Source organism: Echinops telfairi, unplaced genomic scaffold (assembly GCF_000313985.2).
Source record: "Echinops telfairi isolate 266 unplaced genomic scaffold, ASM31398v2 ScPeMD7_5592;HRSCAF=6446, whole genome shotgun sequence".
NCBI classification, from domain to species: Eukaryota; Metazoa; Chordata; class Mammalia; order Afrosoricida; family Tenrecidae; genus Echinops; species Echinops telfairi.
Genome location: NW_022109491.1, coordinates 18,507,494 through 18,527,747, shown reverse-complemented (window position 1 = coordinate 18,527,747; position 20,254 = coordinate 18,507,494). Strand labels below are relative to the sequence as shown.

The 20,254-nt window shown below is 49.8% G+C and overlaps 1 protein-coding gene and 1 non-coding gene across 2 annotated transcripts; both read left to right on the top strand.

Annotated features, from left to right (window-relative positions):
• The first annotated feature begins 9,027 nt into the window (after nt 1-9,027).
• On the top strand, nt 9,028-18,804 carry LOC123522308. Its single transcript, XM_045295505.1, has 7 exons — nt 9,028-9,316; nt 10,588-10,673; nt 11,839-11,918; nt 12,685-12,763; nt 14,516-14,600; nt 14,932-15,006; nt 18,484-18,804. The coding sequence occupies exons 1-6, from the start codon at nt 9,028-9,030 to the stop codon at nt 15,003-15,005; spliced, it is 693 nt and encodes a 230-aa protein (XP_045151440.1). The 3' UTR covers nt 15,006; nt 18,484-18,804.
• LOC115871358 lies at nt 17,372-17,505 on the top strand. The gene has a single exon (XR_004047237.1). It is a non-coding gene; the product is annotated as a small nucleolar RNA SNORA71 (small nucleolar RNA).
• Nucleotides 18,805-20,254: the final 1,450 nt, after the last annotated feature.

Below are 20,254 nucleotides of genomic sequence, written 5' to 3'. Positions count from 1 at the left end.
CCGAGACAGGCAGAGGGGGAGCCAGGGAAAGAAGCCACGCCGGCCACCTGGGAACTGGTGAGGGCTTGGAGGAGAGCAGGGAGACCCACCCACGGGGGCCAAACTGACCACCTAAGATGCCAGCAGCTGCAGGGTACAGAGGACCCCCCTGAGTGGCGAGTTCAGCCAGGCCCCAGCCCCAGAACGTCTGAGTCAGTAGGTCTGCGATTGGAGGGATGCCCAAGGACGTGCATTTCTTATTTTCTCAAGTTCCCAGGCCCCAGCTAGGAGAATGTGGGAGGCACATCAGGGAGTGCAGATCTGGTGCCACAGGAGAGAAAGGGTGCTGGCTGATGGCGAACCAGCAAAACCACCCATGGGCGTCCTCATTGTTCTCCAAGAGCCTCCAGCCCAGCATGACCTTGGGGGAAAGAAAGCATGAGGATGGGGCCCAGGAACGCCCTGAATTTAAACCAGTCTCCACATTCACCTACAGATTCTTGACGGGAAATGGAGCTTGAAAATCCTATGGCTCAATGCCAGACACTCTCCTAGCAGCGGACATGTGGCTTTGGAGACTTAAAATGCCAGGAGCCAGTAAATCCACAGCTGGTGTAAAAACTATGGGGCCTTCGGACGCCCTCAGATACCCTGGTAGTGTAGTGAGTAATGAGTTGGGCTGCTAACCACAAGGTCAGCAGTTCAAAACCACCAGCTTCTCTGCAGGAGAAAGAAGAGGCTTTCTATTCCTGTTAAGAGCAGCAGTCTTAAAAAATGAGGAGCTGATACCAAGGGCTCAAGTCGAAAGCAAATGTTTTGAGAATGATGGCAACAAATGTACAAATGTGCTTGACACAATGGATGGATGGATGGATGGATGGATGGATGGATGGATGGATGGATGGATGGATTGTGCTAAGAGTTGTATGTGCCCCCAATAAAATGATTTCAAAATAAATAAATAAATAAATAAAAAGAGTAGCAGTCTTGAGACCCACGGAGGCAGTTCTACCCAGCCCTATAGGGCCACTATGAGTCAGAATTGACTCGAGGATGAGTTTAGTGAGGTTTTGGTCTCCCTCAAGAGGAGGCTACTTGCTCCCTGAACAATACCCTATATGGGGTCACTATGAGTCAGAATCCATAGAGGGCAGTGGGTTTGGTCCGGCTCTGCAGGGCTTGCAGCAGGGTCACAGGCTAGGCCTCAGCTTCTCATCATTTATAAAGTCCCTGCGAGCACTAAGGGCACTGTCCAGAAAGCGCTGGGCTGTACACCACAAGGTCTCCGGTTCAAACCTACCAGTCACTCCTCGGGAGAAAGAGTTCCTATAAAGATTTACAGCCGTTAAAACCCTACACAGGGTCGCTATGGGTCCCAAGTGACACGACAGCAGTGATTTGTTTATTGAGGAGGAAGAGTCTCAGGATGGCGCACAGGGTTAAGCGCATGCCTGCGAATGGAAAAGTTGGCGGGTGGGACGCCCCTGGAGGCGCCTGGGGAAACAGGCCTGGTGATCTGTTCCCAAAGGCCTGGAAACATGGTAGTCTCGAGTTGTCCGGACGCAATGACAACAAGCCCTTCCCTAAAGCGTGGCTGCGGAGACAGGGAATCCCCAATAAACAGGCCACACCCCGCGGAGGGTACGTAGCACTAATCAGGAGCAAGTCTGGGCTCCGACGCAGACTTCTTGCTGGCCGTCCTTCCAGAACCCTCGCGGCGCCTCAGTTTCCCCTGTGGGAGAGGCGCAGAGTCCAAGCAGAGCGTACCCCGCCAGGCACTCACCTTGGAGCTCGAACCGACGAGCGGAGCGTCTGGCGGAAAGGCGGAAGGGCACGGACGTACTGGGAAGAGACTGGGAGATGGAGAGGGATGACGTGAGACAGCGAGGACCGACCGCTCAGGAAACCCTCCGCCCGCCCGGCGTCGACGGAAATGCCGGAAGCGGGGCCGCAACCCGGTAACCGTCCGCGGTCCTGCCGCGCCCCCTGGTGGCCAGGAGCGGAAATGCTGACTCAACTTTAACCTAACTAGTTGTCTTGTCGAAATGCTCGCTATAAAGTCAGTAGTTCGAAAACACTTGCCACTCCATGGGACACTAGACGAGGCTTTCTACTCCCGGACAGAGTTACCGTCTCGAAAACCCAGAAGGGGCAGTTCTACCCTGTTCTATAGGATCTATGACAGTGCGTTTGATTTTTTTGTTTGGAGTTGTCTTGGAAGAAGTACAGCTCCTTAGAGGCAAGGATGGCGAGACTTGGTCTCCCGTACTTTGGCCATGTTGTCAGGAGAGGCCAGTCCATGGAGAATGATATCACATTCGATAAAGTAGAGAGGCAGTGACAAAGAGGAAACTAAGGTGACCAGACGTCCCGCTTTTGGCGGAACAGTCCCGATTTTTTGCGTTTTAAAAAAGTCCCGATTTTTGGAAAGAATGCACGACAAGCTAGGGAACGTATTTGGTCCATATAGACCAAATTTTTCATCAAGAACTTCCCCCCTCCCTGGTCAGTGGTGTCCCGCTTTAAATCTGGTCACCTTAAGGTAGGCCCTCAATGAGATGGATTAGCACAGTGGCTGCAGCAATGGGCTCAGACATAACAGTTGTGGGGGTCCTAGAGGGCAGAGCAATGTTTTGTTCTGCCATACAGAGGGGGTCTTTGTGAGTAGGAACCCACTGAACCGCACCTGCAAACAACAATGCCAAGTTGGCCAGTCTGTAGGCTTAGAAATTAATCAGAGAAGTTTGGATTACATAAAGAATGTGGTATCGATATTGGGGGAAGGCTTATTAACATTCTGCGATATGCAGATGACACAACCTTACTTACTGAAAATGAGGAGGACTTGAAGCACTTTCTGATGAAGATCAAGGATTGCACCTTTCAGGACGGATAACAATTCAGCGTAAAGAAGAAGAAAAATTCTCACAACTGGACCAAAAGGTAAGATCATGATAAACGAAGAGAAGATTGACGTTGTCAAGGATTTGGTCTTGCTTGAATTCACAATCAGTGCTTATGGGAGCAGCAGTCAAGAGATCAAACGAGGCCTTGCACTGAGTAAATCTGCTGCCAAGACCTCTCTCACATATTGAAAAGCAAGGACATTACTTTCAGGACTAAGATGCATCCAACACAGATCATGGTATTTTCAGTTGCCTCATATGTATGTGAAATTTGGACATTAAATTTTTTTAAAAACAAGGGAAAAAATGATGCATAAACAATGGTGCTGGCAAAGAATATTGAAAGTACCGTGGACTGCAAAAGAACAAACAGATCTGTCTTGGAAGGCAAGGATGGTGAGACTCCATCTCAGACACTTTGGACATGGTGTCAGGAGAGACCAGTCGCTGGAGAAGGACATCATGCTTGATAAAGTGGAGGGGCAAGAAAAAGAGGAACGCCCTGATGGACTTGGATTGATACAGTGGCAGCAACTATGGGCTCAAATATAAGAACAATTGTGAGGATGGCACAGGACTGTTCTGTTGTACATAACGGGTCACTGTGAGTCAGAACCAATTCAATGTCACCTAACATCACAAACAACCACCCCCTCCCTCGTGCAAGCATTCGTCTATCCATCCAACCATCTATCCATCCAACTAGCCTCCTATAATTCTACTCACCCACTCATTCACTTAGGCAGAAAACATTACTTCATTCCAGGATGAGTGCTTAGCAACGTGTCTGCTTCCTATTAGGCACAAGACTAAGCAACAGGAGAATCAGTGTCTAGTTTCATAGAATATTTTCACCACTCTCTGAGAAATAAGAGCTAGGAGTGGAACACCTCCTCTAGACCTGAGATTCCCGTGCAGTGCGCCGCCTGGAACCAGGTGACAGCTATACTATCAGGGGAGCAGCAGCAGAACCAGGAGCCAGAGCATGGACTTCCCAACCCACAGAGCTAGCAAAGCTGAGTGCTTTGGGACAGCAGACTGGCTTGCAGAGTGAGGTGCTTCAGGCATTTAATTGGAGAAGTTGGGCTTGCTGACCCAGGGCACTTGAGCTGAATGCCTTCAAGTTGAGGCTTCCAGCGGTGGGTATGCCCCCTTGGGCATTTATTAGGAGACCTGAAAGAACTTTGTAACATGTCCTGTTAAACAACTCTCCCAAGCATTTCTCACCGGCATTATAACTCATTGACTTCCTTAATAAACCCTTTCATCACGAAAAACAATATACATAAATATTTTCACCCCTTCAGTCTGCCTACTCAGGACATTTTCCTTAGGAAAACACTACCTCCGAGGGGGTTGGGGCACTTTTAGAAAGCATTTGGGTGTGCTGGAAAGATCCCCTCCCTGGCTTTGCTTTCATTTGTTCTGAAGGCGTCGTCTCTTGGACACCGATTTGTTATTCAAAGAGCAATCGTCTGTGAAGGGAGCCATGGTGTGAGCCCCTGTGGCTTGTCTTCCGTGGAACTTCAGTCCGCCAGAGGCCAGTAGCTCTCTCGTCTGTTCAGATCGCACCTGTGAGCACGGCACCGAGTGTAGAAGCTGGTGCAGTTGATCGAGTATTCTGTCCATAGACTTATGTCTGCTGTTCCCAGGCTAAAATGTTGTTCAAATCACCTGGAACGGGAATGGGCAGGAGAGGAGCCTGAAGAGGTGGGTAGGAGGCAGGGGACAAATCCTTGGCCAAACTTCAACCATGAAGGAAATAGAATTGCGGGGCTAGAGAGTCTCCTCAGGCTGCCTTGACCAAGTACATCAACCGAGTGACTTGAAAGAAATGCACTGCTTCACAGGTCTACAGGCTGCAAGTTCAAAACCAAGGCATCAGCAGGGCCATGCCCTCTGCAGAGGCTCCAGTGCAGCGGTTCTCAACCTGTGGGTCTCGACCCCGTCGGGGGTCAAATGACTTTCACAGGCATCACATCACCGAAGACCATTGAGAAACACACATATTTCACAATATGGAATTACATATTATTTTGTGATTAATCACTAAGCTTTAATTATGTTTAATGATGTTCAATTTGTAACAATGAAAATACATCCTGCTTATCAGATATTTATATGACAATTCATAACAATAGCAAAATGACAGTTATGAAGAAGCAACGAAAATAATTTTATGGGGGGGGGGGTCACCACAATATGAGGGACGGCATGAAAGCGTCTTGCCAGGAGGAAGGTTGAGAAGCACTGCTCTAGTGGGAAGAGTCCTCCCTCAGCGTTCGTTGACATACAGATGCCTCCCATCTCTGCCTCTGTTTGCACAAGGCCTTTCTCCCTCCCTCTGTGCCTCCTCTCCTCTTCACAAAACATCAGTGCTCCTAGCCCACCCTACTCCGCTATCACCTCATGGTAACAGGTAACCTCTTCATCAACCCAATTTCCAAACAAGGTCACGTTCATAGGTGGGAGGAGTTAGAATTTGACATGCCTTTCTGTGGGGATGCCCTTTGACCCACCAAACCATCACAAGAAAAGGGGTGCTGTCCGAGGGAGTCTCCAAAGCAGCCCAGCAGTCAAGAGGGCACAGCCATCTGGCAACTGACCCTGTTCCCATGCAACTTACTGCTACTCCGTCGGTTCTGATCCTGGAGAGATGTGGGCTGTGAGGCAGAAACCTGCTGGGGCAGAGACACCTGGTCCCTGAAGAGAGAAGGCCCCCATGCCCGCCCTCCCAGAGCACAGCCCCTGCTGTTTGCTCCCAGCTGGTGAAGAAGAGCTCATTCCTACCCTGGGCTGATTCCCGGAGACTCAATAAATACATGAGATGGCGCTGGGCGTTTTAGCTTATTGACTGGAGTCCGTGTTTCCCACATTTAGTGATCGCAAGGTTTCCCCTGCCTCTGAATAATCAGAAAATTCCCGAGGCCAGCCCGATCATTTTGGTGGTTGCTGGGTGCCCTCTACGTCATTCCCACGCCTGGCAATTTTATAGGCGAGGGTGGACTGGGCCCTCCCGTTTCCTGGGCTGGAATCTTCACAGGAGCAGGTCTCCATATCTTCGCTCCAGAGGGCTGACTCAGGGCTCAAACACTTTCAGTGAGCAGTCGAGCGCTTCACCATTGCACCACAGAGGCTCTGGGACACTTCTCTGGGAGCAGGGGAGAGAGATGTCTGATTAGCATGTCTAAAGAGCAAGGGACAAGAAGATCACTTTGCTAACACCCCAGGGAGTCCTGGTATACCACCCACTCAGCGGTGGTGAGTCAATTCCGACTCATAGCAACCCTATCGTACAGGGTAGAACTTCCCCTGTGGGTTTCTGAGACTTTAAATCTTTACAGTAGAAAGGCTCATCTTTCTTTCCTGGAGCAGCTGGTGGGATCAAGCCTCAGACCTGGTAGTTGGCAGCTCAATGTGTAGCCCACTACACCACCAGGGCAACTAGGATTCCTGATATAAAAAACCAAGTGTGCCTTTATGGGGAAAGCCCTCTTTGATATTAGACTATCACCTTGGATGGGTTTTTCTCCATCTCTTTATTTCGTAGCAATAATTTAAAATGAAATAAAACAAACAGTTGTTAGAAAAGTGGTATCACTTTTCAATGATCTACGTGGGGGATTCATTAGCTAAACTACTGAACACTGGTTTGGGGAACTATTTGAGGAACAGCGCCCACCCCACACTCCCATTTCTTTCTTGATTTCCTGTAAGAGCAGTCAGGATAGACCCCTGTTGGACAGACTCACTTCTGCTTCTAAGACCCTCGCTACGACAAGGTCAGGTGGAGGGAGGTGCTCCATTATCAAGTATTGAGTGAATGACTAAATGAATAAAAAGAAGGTTCACTGACTCAGCAGTGGATTTCCTCCTATTTTTGCTACGACTTTTCTGTCTTGGTGACCAATGACCAAGGTGGCTGGTGGCCGCGCTCTTCCCCTAGATGCAGCGGTTCTCAACCTGTGGGTGGCGACCCCTTTGGGGGTCCAACAACGTTTTCACAGGGGTTGCCTGATTCATAACAGTAGCAACATTACAGTGATGAAGTAGCAACAACAATAATGTTATGGTTGCGGGGGGGTCACCACAACATGAGGAACTGTATGAAATGGTCAAGACATTAGGAAGATGGAGAACCACTGCTCCTAGAGCCTCCTCAAGCCCTGATAGAGCCATGGTCCTGGCAGACGTAATCACCAACCCACTCCTGCCCAGGTCTCAAAGGGAAAAAATTGGTCCCCAACATCTCCCCTTCAATTAAAAAATTAAAAAAAAAACACTTTAGGCCCAAAGCAGGTCAAGTTCTGGGCAATGTCTGGTTCCAAGCTTCACCCTCAGGCCCCAGGCCCCTCCTTGAGAACTCACCCAGCGGGCTTGCCTGCACCAGTGAAGAAGGGCAGAGGAAACCAGTCTCAGGGAGCCCCAGGGGGTCGAAGTGCAATGAGTCCTCTATCTAGTTGTTGCCAAAAGATGTGTTTGATTTCCATCTGCCCAATGTTCAAGTCAGTCCACCTCTCTCTCCCCAGCCATGGGCACAGAAGGCATTCGCAGGGCAGGACAGCAAGCGAGTCCTTATCCTCCAGGGCCCCTGGCCCAAGGTGATTTCCACCTGGCTTGGTTTAGGATATTTAGGTCTACATTCAGAGATGAGCTGGGCTGCAATTGACTTTTATTGACCTTGTCTACTTTAAGGATCAGGGTTATTACGTGAACTGGTGAGTGCTCCCTCTTTTTCTAGGACTTGGGAGACTGTGAGACGGAACCAACCTGTTCTTTAAAGGCTGAGTAGAATTCATCTCTAAACCCACCTGAGTGTGGTATTTTCTTTGTGGAAAGATTGCTAACTATTGATTGAATGGCTTTCTGATGTTACAGGATTATCCATATTTTCTCTCTTTCCTTAAGACAATTTTCCCAAATATTTTCCAGGGATGTATTTGTTTTGCCCGAGTTTTACATTTTATGGACAAAAAGTCAAGCATATGTTCTCTTACCTTTTTACTCTCTATTCTTGCTCACTCCTGGAATTCTCTGGCTACATGTATCTCAATGAGACTGTGCTCATTTTCTGCCCTTTTAGTTTCTACGGGTTATTCATTTTACTTCATTTGTAAGGCCAATGAACATTTCTTGGATGGATGGATAAAAATATAGTTGTAAAAAGGATGGATATTTGAGTAGATGTAAGAACAGGTGACCTGATGGAAGGATGGATAGATGATCAGGTGGATGAGGAAGCTGATGCTTTGTAAATGTTGTCTCTGCAAATAGATGAAATGATGGGAGCCAGAATGGATGAATACTTGGATGGATGGATGGATGCTTGTTGTGTGCTATGGGGTTAATGATGACTCACAGTGATCCTATAGAACAGAGTAGAGCGACCCCATATGGTTTCCAAGAATGTAATCTTTGTTGAAGCTGATGGCCACATCGTCCTCCTGCAGAGTGGAGGACTCTGTTCCAGCAGGCCACCTATGGGTCAGCAGCCGAGCACTTCACCACCACACCATCAAGGTTTCCAGGCCGTAAGTGTTGTTAGGTGCCTCCGAGGCAGCCCAACTCTTAGCTATCCCATGCCCAATAGAAGGAAATGCTGTCTGGACCTGTAGCCATGGCTTTATTCCATCCCCCTGAGGGTCTTCTTCGTTTTCAATGAGGCTCTACTTTTCCAAGCATGATGTCCATCTCTAAGGGCTGTCCAAGGTAGGTGAGAGAGCGTTGCTATCCTAGCTTCTAAGGAGCACTCTGGCTATATGTATTCCTAGACCCACTGCCATTGAGTCGATGGTGTTTTGATGCTGTCAATCTTCACTGGAGCAGATAGATTACTTGATCTTTCTCCAGCGGAGCTGCTGGTGGGTTTGAACCGCCCACCTTGCCGTTGATGGTCCAACGCTTACCCCAAAGCGCCACCAGGGCTCTTTCTAAGAGGAGGGAATATGACGTAGTGGGTTGCTTGTTGGGCTGCTAACCGCAAAGTCAGCAGTTCGAAATCAGCCGCTCCGCTTGAAAAAGATGAGGCTTTATAGGCCGGTAAAGAGTTACAGGCTCAAACCCTCTGGGGCAGTGCTACCCTGCCCTGTAAGGTCGCTGTGAGTCGGAATTGACTCGACGGCAGTGAAAAAGTCAAGTCAGGATGCCCGCTCCTCTCCATCAGGGGGCGCTGCAGGACGGCTCTCCGCCGAGCAGCCGCTCTAGGCCCGGGCATCTGCTCCCGGCTGCCGTTCCCCCGACGCAGGGGGCGGGAGTGGTTTGGGCGCAGGCAGCCGGCCGGCCGCCGTCACGGGTGGGCAGCGTAGTCGTGCACCCCCCTACCGCGTCCCGCACCGTCTGCACGTCCTCGTGCCCTCTTCTGGCATCCCGCCCTTTCGAGTGTCTTTCCCGCACCGTCGCCGCTCTCCGGCGCTGGGGGCCGGGCTGCTGGGGTGAGTGCACTGCGAGGTGGACCCTCTGCTCCTCCTGCATGGGGGAAGCTGAGGGCGAGAGCGTGGAGGAGGGGAGGTCCGGCCGGAGCCCAGCGCCGGAGCCCGGGCCTTGCTCCCTGCTCAGTGCGCAGACTACCGCCCCCCCACCCCCCCACCCCGGTCCCTTCGCAATGCTCGGGGTTCCTTGAGTAGGGGGATTGTTGGATGCGCAGCGCCAGCCGCCCCTCTTGTTTGCTGCCGTTGAGTCGGCTTCATAAGCACCCCGTGCACAATACTGTGCGTATAGCAGAACGAAACGTCCAGACGGTGCCCCAAGTCGGTGCTGTGAACCCATTAATGATGCAAAACGGGGACCACAGCTAGTGGCGGGTCCCCAGTTTGAACCCAGCTTTCGGGGACACCGTTGTGGTGCCATGGAGCCCCTTGCTGCACGGCTGAACTCAAAGCTGCCGATCCTGCGGGGTTTTCTGATTTGGGGAAGTAGGTCAGCTGGTCGGGCTCACGCAGCCTCGTCTGGAAAGCTTCCAGAAATTCTGTTCGCCATCGTGGCAACGGACAGGATGGTGCTTCGGCCCTGTGGAGCGTGGAACCCAGATCTCCTGCCGAGAAAGGGGAAATACTACCGTTGAACCGAGCTTTCAGCACAGCTGCAGCCCTGAGCTGTTTGGCATTTGATCCCCCAAACTCATTTCCCCTAAGTCAGTGGTTCTCAACCTTCCTAATGCCGCGACCCTCTCATACAGTTCCTCGTGTGGTGGTGACCCCAACCATAAAATTATTTTCGTTGCTATATCATAACTGTCGTTTTGCTTGTTATGAATCGTCATGTAAATATCTGATAGGCAGGATGTATTTTCATTGTTACAAATTGAACATCATTAAAGCATAGTGATTAATCACAAAACAATAGGTAATTATATATTGTGAAATATTTACTTCTGACAAATAAATGAAATTTTGTCTTGAAGCATGGTGTAGCATGGGTAAAGGTCTTCACACTGGGTTCTCATATGTGGGCGTTTCTGCATAAAGGCTGACCCGCCTGGAGACGATAGAGGAGAGGTGTCTGGGTTCCTAAGATCATCGGAAATATGTGTTTTCCGATGGTCTTAGGTCACCCGTGAAAGGGTCGTTCGACCCCCAAGGGGGTCTCGATTCACAGGTTGAGGATCGCTGCCTTACAGCAAGTTATTAAAATTGCCTTTTTCCAGACCAGTTGGCCGAAGTTTAAATCCAGGCCCCCACCCCCACCCCCCACCCCGCCCCCCCAGGGTCTCAGCAGCACAAGAGTCTGGATTTCTGCCCCGGGTTTTGTACTAAAGCCATTCCTTTGCCCAGACCACTGGGTGCTCTCTGGGTAAGTGCTCTTTCTCTCTGACCTTGTTGCCCGCCTGTCAGGCACAGACAGATTGGGGGTGGGGTGAGGGGTGGGGAGTAGTGCCTGGCAAAGCCCCTTTGTAACTTCACAGACAGAAGCCTGTGGATGGAGGCTGGGTTTGGGGGTTGGAAAGACCCACATTCCCATCCTGGCACAGCCACTCCTTAGCCATGTCCCCTGGGCAAGTGGCTTCATCCTCTGCAGCATTGGCTTCCCATGAATTGGCAAAACTGCAAGAGCTCGGTGTGGGCATAGATCTTGTGTGTGCCTGTCCTGGTTTCTGAATCCACAGGGCTGACACGTAGTGTTTGCTGTTGGCTACCGCCAAGTTGGTTTTGGCTCACAATGGCCTGATAGGGCAGGGTCGAACATCCCCATAGGTTTCCGAGGCTTAAATCTTCACAGGAGCAAGTCAACAAGCCTTCCCTGGAGCCACTGGTGGCTTCAAACCGCCCAGCTCTGTTAGCAGCCATGTGCTTGAGCATTGGGCCACCAGGGCTCCTGGCACACAGTCGGTACACAAGAAGTGTTTGTGGGGATGAATGATTAAGCACTCTTCTCAGAAGTTAGCCCTGAATAGCGAGAGCTCTCAGGGCTGCTGTCTTGGCCCTCTCTGCCAGTCTCCCCTCTGCCTGTTTGCCCATCTGCCTCCCTTTCTGACTGGCTGATCCAGGTCCTGGATGGTGCAGGGAGAGGAAATGCTAAAGTGTTTCTTGTACCTGGAGAGTCCACCCCAAATCCTTCTAGGCCCTAGAATTTTCTCATTGCCTCCTTCCCCACCAACACCTTTACGAGCCTCCTGGTGCCAGGGGCAACTGGGTCATGGAGACTTCGTGCATGGTGCCAGGCTGCTTTCAATGTGACTTTAAGAAAAGAAAAGCCTGGCTCTGTCTCCAGGACGTATAGGCTGGCTGTGCAGCCACTGTGTCAGTTATTCCTCTGCAGGAAGTCGTCTCCGCCTCCCTTCCTGGCCCTTAGTAATGCAGGGTCCCTGGGGGTGGAGTGACTTAAGATAAGGGCGTCGGTCGGAACTTGTGAAATTGATGGTTGTCTTGTGTCTTGGCTTCTCTCTATGCTGGTCTTGGACAGCATTTGGGCCTCAGCTGCCCTTTGGTTCAATGCCTGACAACTGTTCCTTGTCCAGCAGCTGCAGAGCGAATGGAAAACAGGCGAAGCTGAGTCCCTCGTTTTGCAGGCCGCTGTGGGCAGGCCAGCTGGTGAGAGGTAAGGGCACACCTTCATCTGAGTTCCCTACTCCAGGATTTGCTCTTCACCCCTCGCCTGTTTTATCCATCAGAGACCCTGGTCCACACGGGGAGGGTTTGCTTGAGGCCTGTGGTTATGGTGGCAGGAGCCAGAGTTGTAAGGAAATTGGACAAGGTAGGGCTACACAGAGACTGAGCCTTACCTTTCCAGGGCAGACCCGCAGCTCTCCTTCCCTTCTGCCATCCCAGTCTGTCCCAGGTCCTGGTCTGTTCCAGGCAGGTGTGCACATTCCCTGACTGGCCCTGAGTTCCACATCCTGCTCAGGATACAACTTCTAGAGCTTCTGCAGTTCAATCAGCGTTTGCATGAACGACAAAAGCCCCCTCTGCTGACCCCTCTGGAGTTGTCAACACCTTCCCTTGTTCGTGAGAAACTCATGTGGCTCATGGGTTAATAACAAGAGCCCACCTTTGTCAAGCATTTATTATTGAGGGCTAGTAGCGTAGTGGTTGCAAGTCAGGCTGCAATCCAGAAGGCCAGCAGTTCGAAACTACCAGCTACTCCATAGGAGAGAGATCAAACTCTTGACTCCTATAAACAGTCCCAGTCTCAGAACCTCATGGAGCAGTTCTACCCTCTCCTCTAGGGTGGCCATGAGTTGGCATCGACCTGATGGCAGTGAGTTTTAGTGAGTTACTTCTGTGCCAGATTCACTCCACAAGTGGGATGCACTATGACCAGGTGGCACCGAGGTCGCTCATCCAGGGTCTCTTGTTCATTACAGAAGAGGCAGCTGGGCACAGGGAAGCCCAAGAAAAGTGTCCACACTGGTTAGGAAGTGGCGTGGACAGGGTGTCTCCATGATAAGGCCTGTTGACTGGGGCCCTGGGGTTTTGCATCCAAAAAGCGCACACAGGCTCCTGGGTGTGATGGAGGCTGGCTAGCAGAGCCGGCTCCCGCTGCGACTCTGGCTTCACCTTCTCTGACGGAGCATCTGGCCCTCTGTGTGCCTCTTGGTTCCAGACGCCCTCAGGGAACCTCTCCTCAAATGGGTATGTTGGCAAGGGAAGGACTGAGTTGAAAGCAGGTAAAGTTTTAGCATCAAATCCAACAGCACCCAAGTCTCAGTCGCTCTTCTGCAGCCTTTCAGCTTTGGGTCCTCTTTTTCATCAGCTAGAAATCCAGAATACAGGGAGTCTGTTTTTCTTGGGATCACATACCCCTGACTTCTACAACCCAAGACCCTGAGTTCTCTGTCGGAGTGTCTTCCCTGGCATCTGTGGGCTGGGCTGGGCTAAGCTGAGGGAGTAGCACAGCATGAAAAGAAGCTGCTGGGTCCTGGGCTTCGTGAGGCAGATTACTCCAGCAAAGCCTTGGTTCCCCCTTTTCCCCCTTGGGGAGAAAACGTATTTACTCTCTTGGATACTTTGAGTCAGAATCAACTCGATGCAGTGAGTTTGAGGCATAGTAGGTTCTTTGTTGGGAAGCTGACTGCAAGGTCAGCAGTTTGAAACCACCAGCCACTCCAAGAGAGAAAGATGAGGCTTTCTACTCTCGTAAAGAGTTACAGTCTGAGAACCCCTCAGGGGAAGTACTAGTCTGTCCTATAAGGTCACTACGAGTTGGGATGGACTCAATGGCAGTGAGATATTTGATTCATGTATAGAAGACAAAAGATCAAGGTCTGTAATATCCAAAGAGCTCATCCAAGCTGATGCAAGAACAACGTGATTCAAATATAGGCAATTTACAGAAAAATAAACCGAAAAGGGTCAAGGACAAAATGAACTAAAGCTCACCCTCACTTGTGATTAGGAAAATGCCAACTAAAATAGCATTTGCCCATCCTTTTGGCAAAAGTGCAAAAGAAAACTTTTTTTTTTAAATTTTTCTCTTTAAAATGAGATGTTGGAAACATTGTGTACCTCCGTTCCCTCTCACGGGGAGAGGAAGCTGGTCTCGCCATCCTGGAGGGCATTGCAACTAGTCAGTCACATGTTTCAAATCTTTAACTGCTAGTTCACGGTCTCCGTGTTTGTAACAGCAGACGTCTGGAAACAAGCCAAATGTGCTTCCATAAAGAAGTCGTGTTGAAAGGACTGCAGACTGCTAGGAGAACAGACAAATCTTAGAAGTACAGCCAGCGTGCTCCTTAGAAGTGAGGATGGCGAGACTTCGTCTTGCATACTTTGGACACGTGGTCAGGAGAGACCAGTCCCTGGAGAAGGACATCATGCTTGGTAAAGCTAAGGGGCAGAGTGGAGAAGGACATCATGCTTGGTAAAGCTAAGGGGCAGAGTGGAGAAGGACATCATGCTTGGTAAAGCTAAGGGGCAGAGAAAAACAGGAGGGCCTTAGATGGCACAGACTGACACAATGGTTGCACCGATGGGCTCCAACATGACAATGGTGAGGATGGTGCAGGATCGGGCCGTGCTAGACCAGTTGTGTTGTACGTAGGATCACTATGAGTTGGACCACCTCGACAGCACCTAATAAAAACCACAAAGATGTGTATACCCCTACCCATGGCCAGTTAGTCAGGCCCAGCTCATGGCGAGCCCAGGTGACACAGAGCATCACTGGTCCATAGAGGTTTCTCTGCATCTTTACAGAAACCTTTCTCCGGTTCCAGTGGAATGGGGAGAGTTGCCCTCTCTGGCCTTCATTTAGGATGGCAAAGACCTGAGCAGCAAAGGGGTAAGCCGGGCAGATCATTATCACGGTAGCCAACCCAAGACCCTCCTGTCTCCCACATCCCCCTGGCCTGTGCTGATCTCTGCGGGTCAGTCGTGACACACCCACAAAAGCTGCAGCCTGGGCCTCCCCTTCAGGCCATCCGCCACCCTGCCACAGACTACCCACCACCTCTCCTTTACTTTTTTTTTTTGCATAAGAAAGTAGTGTAGTCATCATGACAACCAGCATTTGGATCCGTTAGATACTATGCTAAGCTCTTCCCGATGCCTACCTGCTCTGTCCTGAGCAGGGACAGGTTGGCTGCTCACTCACAGCTTCTTGTCTGTTGCAGGTGAGCCTGTGGGGTGCAGAGGCTCCACGGGAGGTGTCAATATGTCGAGGCCATTCTCCACCAGCATGTCCTGAGGTAAGAGCTCTGGTTTGCTTTCGGGGTTATTGGGCCCTTGCATCTGATGTGCATGTGCCCTGGGCTTTGGGTGACGATGTTAGGAAACTGAGAAGTGAGATGAAGTTGGCATCCATGGACCCCCCAGATCTGCCCCCATCCCACCCCTAGATGGCCTCGATTACATCTAGCTCCTCATGAGAGCGCCCGGAGCAGCTGCCTTCCCTTCCTGGTGCTGGAGGTCTGATAGGAAATAGGTGGACCTGGACACCCCTGGTCTGAATTTTCCCTCTGCCAGTGAGCTGTAGAGGACTTTGTTGACTCCATCTGAGAAACAGAGCTGTGACAGAGCTGGCTTTCTGTTACTGCTGTTGAGAATGTCCCAGCACAACACTCACCAAGTCACCCATTGCTCCATGTGTTATAATTCACTGACGCGGTTTACATTCTTGGAGTGTGTAGACATTTTCAGCTTCGTTTTCAACACCTTTGAGGTGTTCCTCCCCTATTAGCATAAGTTCACTGCCTGCTCCCTAAAGCTCCAGTTTAATCTTTCAAGTTGCTTTTGTCCCTTTGCTCCTGTATAACCCAAACCCACCACCATCAAATAACTTCCTACTCAGGGTGCCCCCGTACAGGGTTTCTGAGGCTATCGATCTTTACAGGGACACAAAGCTTCATTTTTCTCCCAGAGAGCAGTTGCTGGATTAGAACTGCCAACCTTGCAGTTAGCAGTCCAGTGCTTACCCAATAGTGCCACCAGGACTCCTTGTGATCCCCTATAGATAGTCTTTAAAAGAGCATAATGATTAAGGCAGACATGTGTTACTAGCAAAATACCTGCTGTCTTCTCAAAGCTAAGCTATTGTTTGGTTTTAAGAAGACTTCGTTCAGCGCTTTTTTTGGTTTAAAGATTATCTCAAGGATTCATTCAACTGCCTTGGCTCCAAAAACTTTGGCATCCATGACAATTTGAAATTCTGTTCTGCATTTCCCGTACTTTGACCAGAATTTTCTATAGAATCTGGTCGGAATGTTCAGTAATGGTAGCTAGACATGAGCCAAATCTCCTGGTCTCATGGCACAGGAGGCAGTTATTCGTGGAGGCAGTTAGCCACGTGCCCTCCGGCCTCTCCCTCTCCGACTTTCCTTCTTCCTCTGTTGTTCTAGGCAAACAGAGACCCGTAATGGTGTCTTAGATGGCACCTTGAAAGCTTTCAAGCCCCCAGGCACCATGCAACCACCCAGGAGGTAAAACAGTAGCACTAAACATGTTATTAGGCCAGTGAACTGGATGTCCCATGAAACCGTGGCCCTGAACCTCCCAATCCCATAAGATTTCAGATGTGCATCAGCAGCTGCTCTTGGTGGTCGCAGTGGTTTAAAATATATGTGAGGGTGCCCCCCCCAAAAAAAAACAATTGTTTTTTTTCAAAGCTATGTATTTAATTTTTTTTTTTACAAAACAGCCTCTCCATTACCCTTTATACATTTATCAAATCTGTGATTCCATTCTTGGAAACATTTTTCAAACTCATCTGTTTGGATGGCTGATAGCACCTTCCTCATTTTTTTCTTCACCCCTCTGTTGTCATCAAATTGCCATCCTTTCATGTCTTCATTTGCGGAAATAAAAAGAAGTCACACGGAGTGAGGTCTGGTGAGTCAGGTGTGTGGGGCAAGAGAGACATGCTGTTACCAGTGCACTGAGATGGCTGTGTGAGCAGGTGCATTGTCATGGTGGCAAAACCAGTCCTGTCTGCCACAAATCAGGCCTTTTTTTGTTGCACTGTTGTGCAATCTTTTCAGAGCCTCTCAATAGAAAGCTTGATTAACAGTCTGACCTGGTGGAAGGAACTCCAAATGCACTGTCCCCCCAACATCAAAAAAAAAAAAAAGAGCATCGGGTGTTTTTTTTGGTTACCCCCTTGTAGCTATCACACAACGTTTGCCAGTTCACCTTTTTTCAGGTGTACGACTTACTGTGTGATTTTCTCCATTACCATCCATCCCCCTGGCCCTGGTAACTGCCAGTAGTCTTTGGCCGTCTCCGTTCACTTTGTTTCATTTTGTATGTAAGTGAGCTTGCTCTTGTGTGACGGCCTGGCTGATGGCACTCAGCCCACTGCCCTCCAACGCCACCCAGGAGGCAGCCCCCCATGGAGGTGACTCCTGGTGTCCTTAGAGCCCCTGGATTCCTCTGCTTCCAAGTACTTTTTGCCCAAAGTAACTCCTCCTCGTTGGAATAGTCCCCTGGGTGGAGGTCCTAGGGGGCTCCCTGGGGAAAGAATGGGGCGTGGCTGTGTTCTTCCTAATTGACCTGTTCTACAGCCCCTGGCATCTGCTTCCTTCCCTGGATCTCTCTGCCCGATCCCTTCCCATGGGAACCTGCATTCAAAAGGGACCTCGGACTGCCCGTGTCCTGGTCATCACCAATGCAGGGAGAGCGAGTGTGGAAAGCTGTTTCCCGTGTTTGGAGGGTGTGTACCTGTCCCTCGCAAATGCTGGTGCTTTCACACAGTGCTGCCTCTCTCCTGCCAACCCCTCCCAGCCGCGGGGCATCAGGGCCCCTGGGTGAGAGGCAGCGGTGGGGGCTTTACAGCTTAGCCAGAGACCAAGCTATGTGTGTATCAGGGTTTCCATACTTGGGGGCCAGGAGGCGGGTGCTGAGGACTATAGAGCATTTGTCCTACTGATCAGATGTAATGTCTGTTTAAGGAGCCGAGAAGAATTCTGGGTAACAAATAAGTGTCCTCTTGGGTGGCAGATGGTGATGGCAGAAGTCTTTCCAAGAGAGGAGACTTTTTGGAGGGAGAGAACCTGGGCGGGCTTGGCAGAGTGGTAGGGGACAGGAAAGTATTCCAGGAACAGGGAGTGGCACAGGGCACTTGGGGGCTGGCGTGATGCAGGCATCTGCTCGGGGAGTGTATTGTCTCTCTGGAAAGACAGATGTGCAGACAAGCGCTGCCAGTGGGCCTGCTGAGAAGGTGGCTCTTGACGTCCACCCAGGTGTGATCGTGCTTCAGTGTGAGGTGCCCTTCTGAGCGAGCTCCTAAGCGGTCCCTCTGTCCTTTTTGCATCTGCTTGCTTGCTCTGAAAAGGGCAGTTTTAGCTCTTTATGAGTGTTTTCAGTTTCACTCTTTTAGAGACACGGTTTCCTTTTCGAGACAAGTTTGGTGTGAATGAATGGTCCACTCATACCAGATGACTTGGGGCCCCTCTCACTAATGTCAGCCTGGGAAGGAAGGGTTAACAGGTGGCGGGCAGACACCTGTCTGACATGCGCTGTGGCCTCTGCCACTGCACCGCTCCCTGAGCAGTGGATCATTGAAGCAGACTCCACCGAGATAGAAGCATGGGCAATGGATGCTCTCAGGGTGATGCTCTGGGGTCTCTTGTTCCCCTGGAGGGGCCTCCTCATGGTCAGTTAGCGTCAAGAAGCTAAGCTGGTCAGTGTTTCTGCAGATGTAATCCCAAGCCTTTGACTTTGTCTTCCAGGTTATTTGGAGTTGATCTCGGGCACGGGAACAAGCAAGCATGGAGAGTGGGATTGTTGCCACCGTGCAGCATCGCAAGACCCTTACCCCGTTACCTCAGCCCAACATGGAACACCTGTTCACTCTGCAGGAGAAGGGCAGAGAGGAAAGCCTGGGAGCCCAGAATTGCGGCCCTTTCAAAGCAGTGCCACAGGCCCCCGCCCTGGGAAGTGTAGGCCCGGGAGTCCGTCCAGTGGCCAACCTTATCATCTCCCTACTTAGACCTACATCACTTTTTTTGTTTGGTTTGTGATAAAATGCAATATAAACGTTACCAGTTTCACCGTTTGTGTCTGACTTATTTAGCACAGCATTTTCAAGATCTATTCATGTGGCAAGCTCTCAGAAGTTCATTCCTTTTTATGGCAGAATAGTATTTCATTGGATAGGTAGACCACGTTTTGATCCATCAAGGCCACTTAGTTTGCTTCCATCTTTTGTTTTGAATAATGGTGCTCAGAACAGGGCTTTACAAGTATTGGTTTGAGCTCCTGTAGGTGTATATACCTAGAAGTGAAATGGCTGGGTCCTGTAGTCATTCTGTGTTCAGAGGGGTTGGGAGGAAGGAAGGAACTGGGAGGCAGTGGGATAAATGGTGCTACATGGAGGTGTTTGCAATGGATGAGATGAAACAAAATGTGTTAAATATAAAACTGATGATCCATGGTGTAAACTTTCACCCAATTCACAAGAAAGAAAATTTTTCAAGGCCAGTAAACACCTTGTGGATCACAACGATTCCACCTGCGACTGACCATGGAGATGACATGTGGCTGGGCGGAGTTTCCTGGATGTTTAAAAGGTGTGGCCATGAGACCAAGATTTCTGTCTCCACTTTTATAAGAAGGAGCTGTAGTGGCGCTGTGGGTTGGGTGTTGGGCTGCTGATTGCAAGATCAACGGTTCAAGCCCACCAGTGGCTCCGAAGGAGAAAGATGAACCTGTCTACTCCTATAAAGATTATTTGGCAATTATATATCAGATAAAGAGCTTATTTCAAAAATCTATAGACAACAAATAGAAATAACCCAATCAGAAAATGGGCACAAGACATGAATAGACAAGTTACTAAAGATAATAACCCGGCAGCCAACAATCATGAAGAAATGATTACATCCATTAGCCACAAGAGAAATGCACATTAAAACAATGAGATACCACCTCACACTCATACTCTTAGCAATATTCAAGAAAACAGAAAACAAAAAATACTGAGAGGATGTGGAGAGATTGGAACCCTCATGCATTGCCAGTGGGATTGCAGAAGTGTACAAACTATGGAAATCACTATGGTGTCCACTAAATCAAGTGTAAATATCTTAAGATCCTGCGATCTCGTTATATCCCTTGTAGAAATAAAGAACAAAACATGCACACCCATATTTATCACAGTAATTTCTATAATAGCAAAAAGATGGACACGAACAAAAACCCCTGTCTGAAGAGGAATGGATAAGGCAACTCTGGTAGATGCACATGTTCTACATTCTTAAAACAATTACCAGCCTTTCAGATCACCTCACAATATGGACAAAATGGAGGACATTGTGCTTAGCAAGAGGAGCCCCGAGTAGTGCAGATTACGCTTTGGGCTGCTAACCAGAGGTCAGCAGGTTGAATTCACCAGCCACTCCTTGGGGAAAAGATGAGGCTTTCTAATCCTGTGAAGAGTTACCCTCTGGGAAAGGCCCAGGGACAGTTCTCTGTCACACAGGGTCATAAGAGCCAGAATCC

What these genes read in the sequence shown, in the direction of transcription:
- LOC123522308 (XM_045295505.1), top strand. Translation starts at nt 9,028, where the DNA reads ATGCCCGCTCCTCTCCATCAGGGGGCGCTGCAGGACGGCTCTCCGCCG. An exon ending in GGCAGGCCAGCTGGTGAGAG is followed by an intron (nt 11,919 to 12,684) that starts GTAAGGGCACAC and finishes TGTTCATTACAG; the next exon opens with AAGAGGCAGCTGGGCACAGG. An exon ending in GTGGACAGGGTGTCTCCATG is followed by an intron (nt 12,764 to 14,515) that starts ATAAGGCCTGTT and finishes GCATCTTTACAG; the next exon opens with AAACCTTTCTCCGGTTCCAG.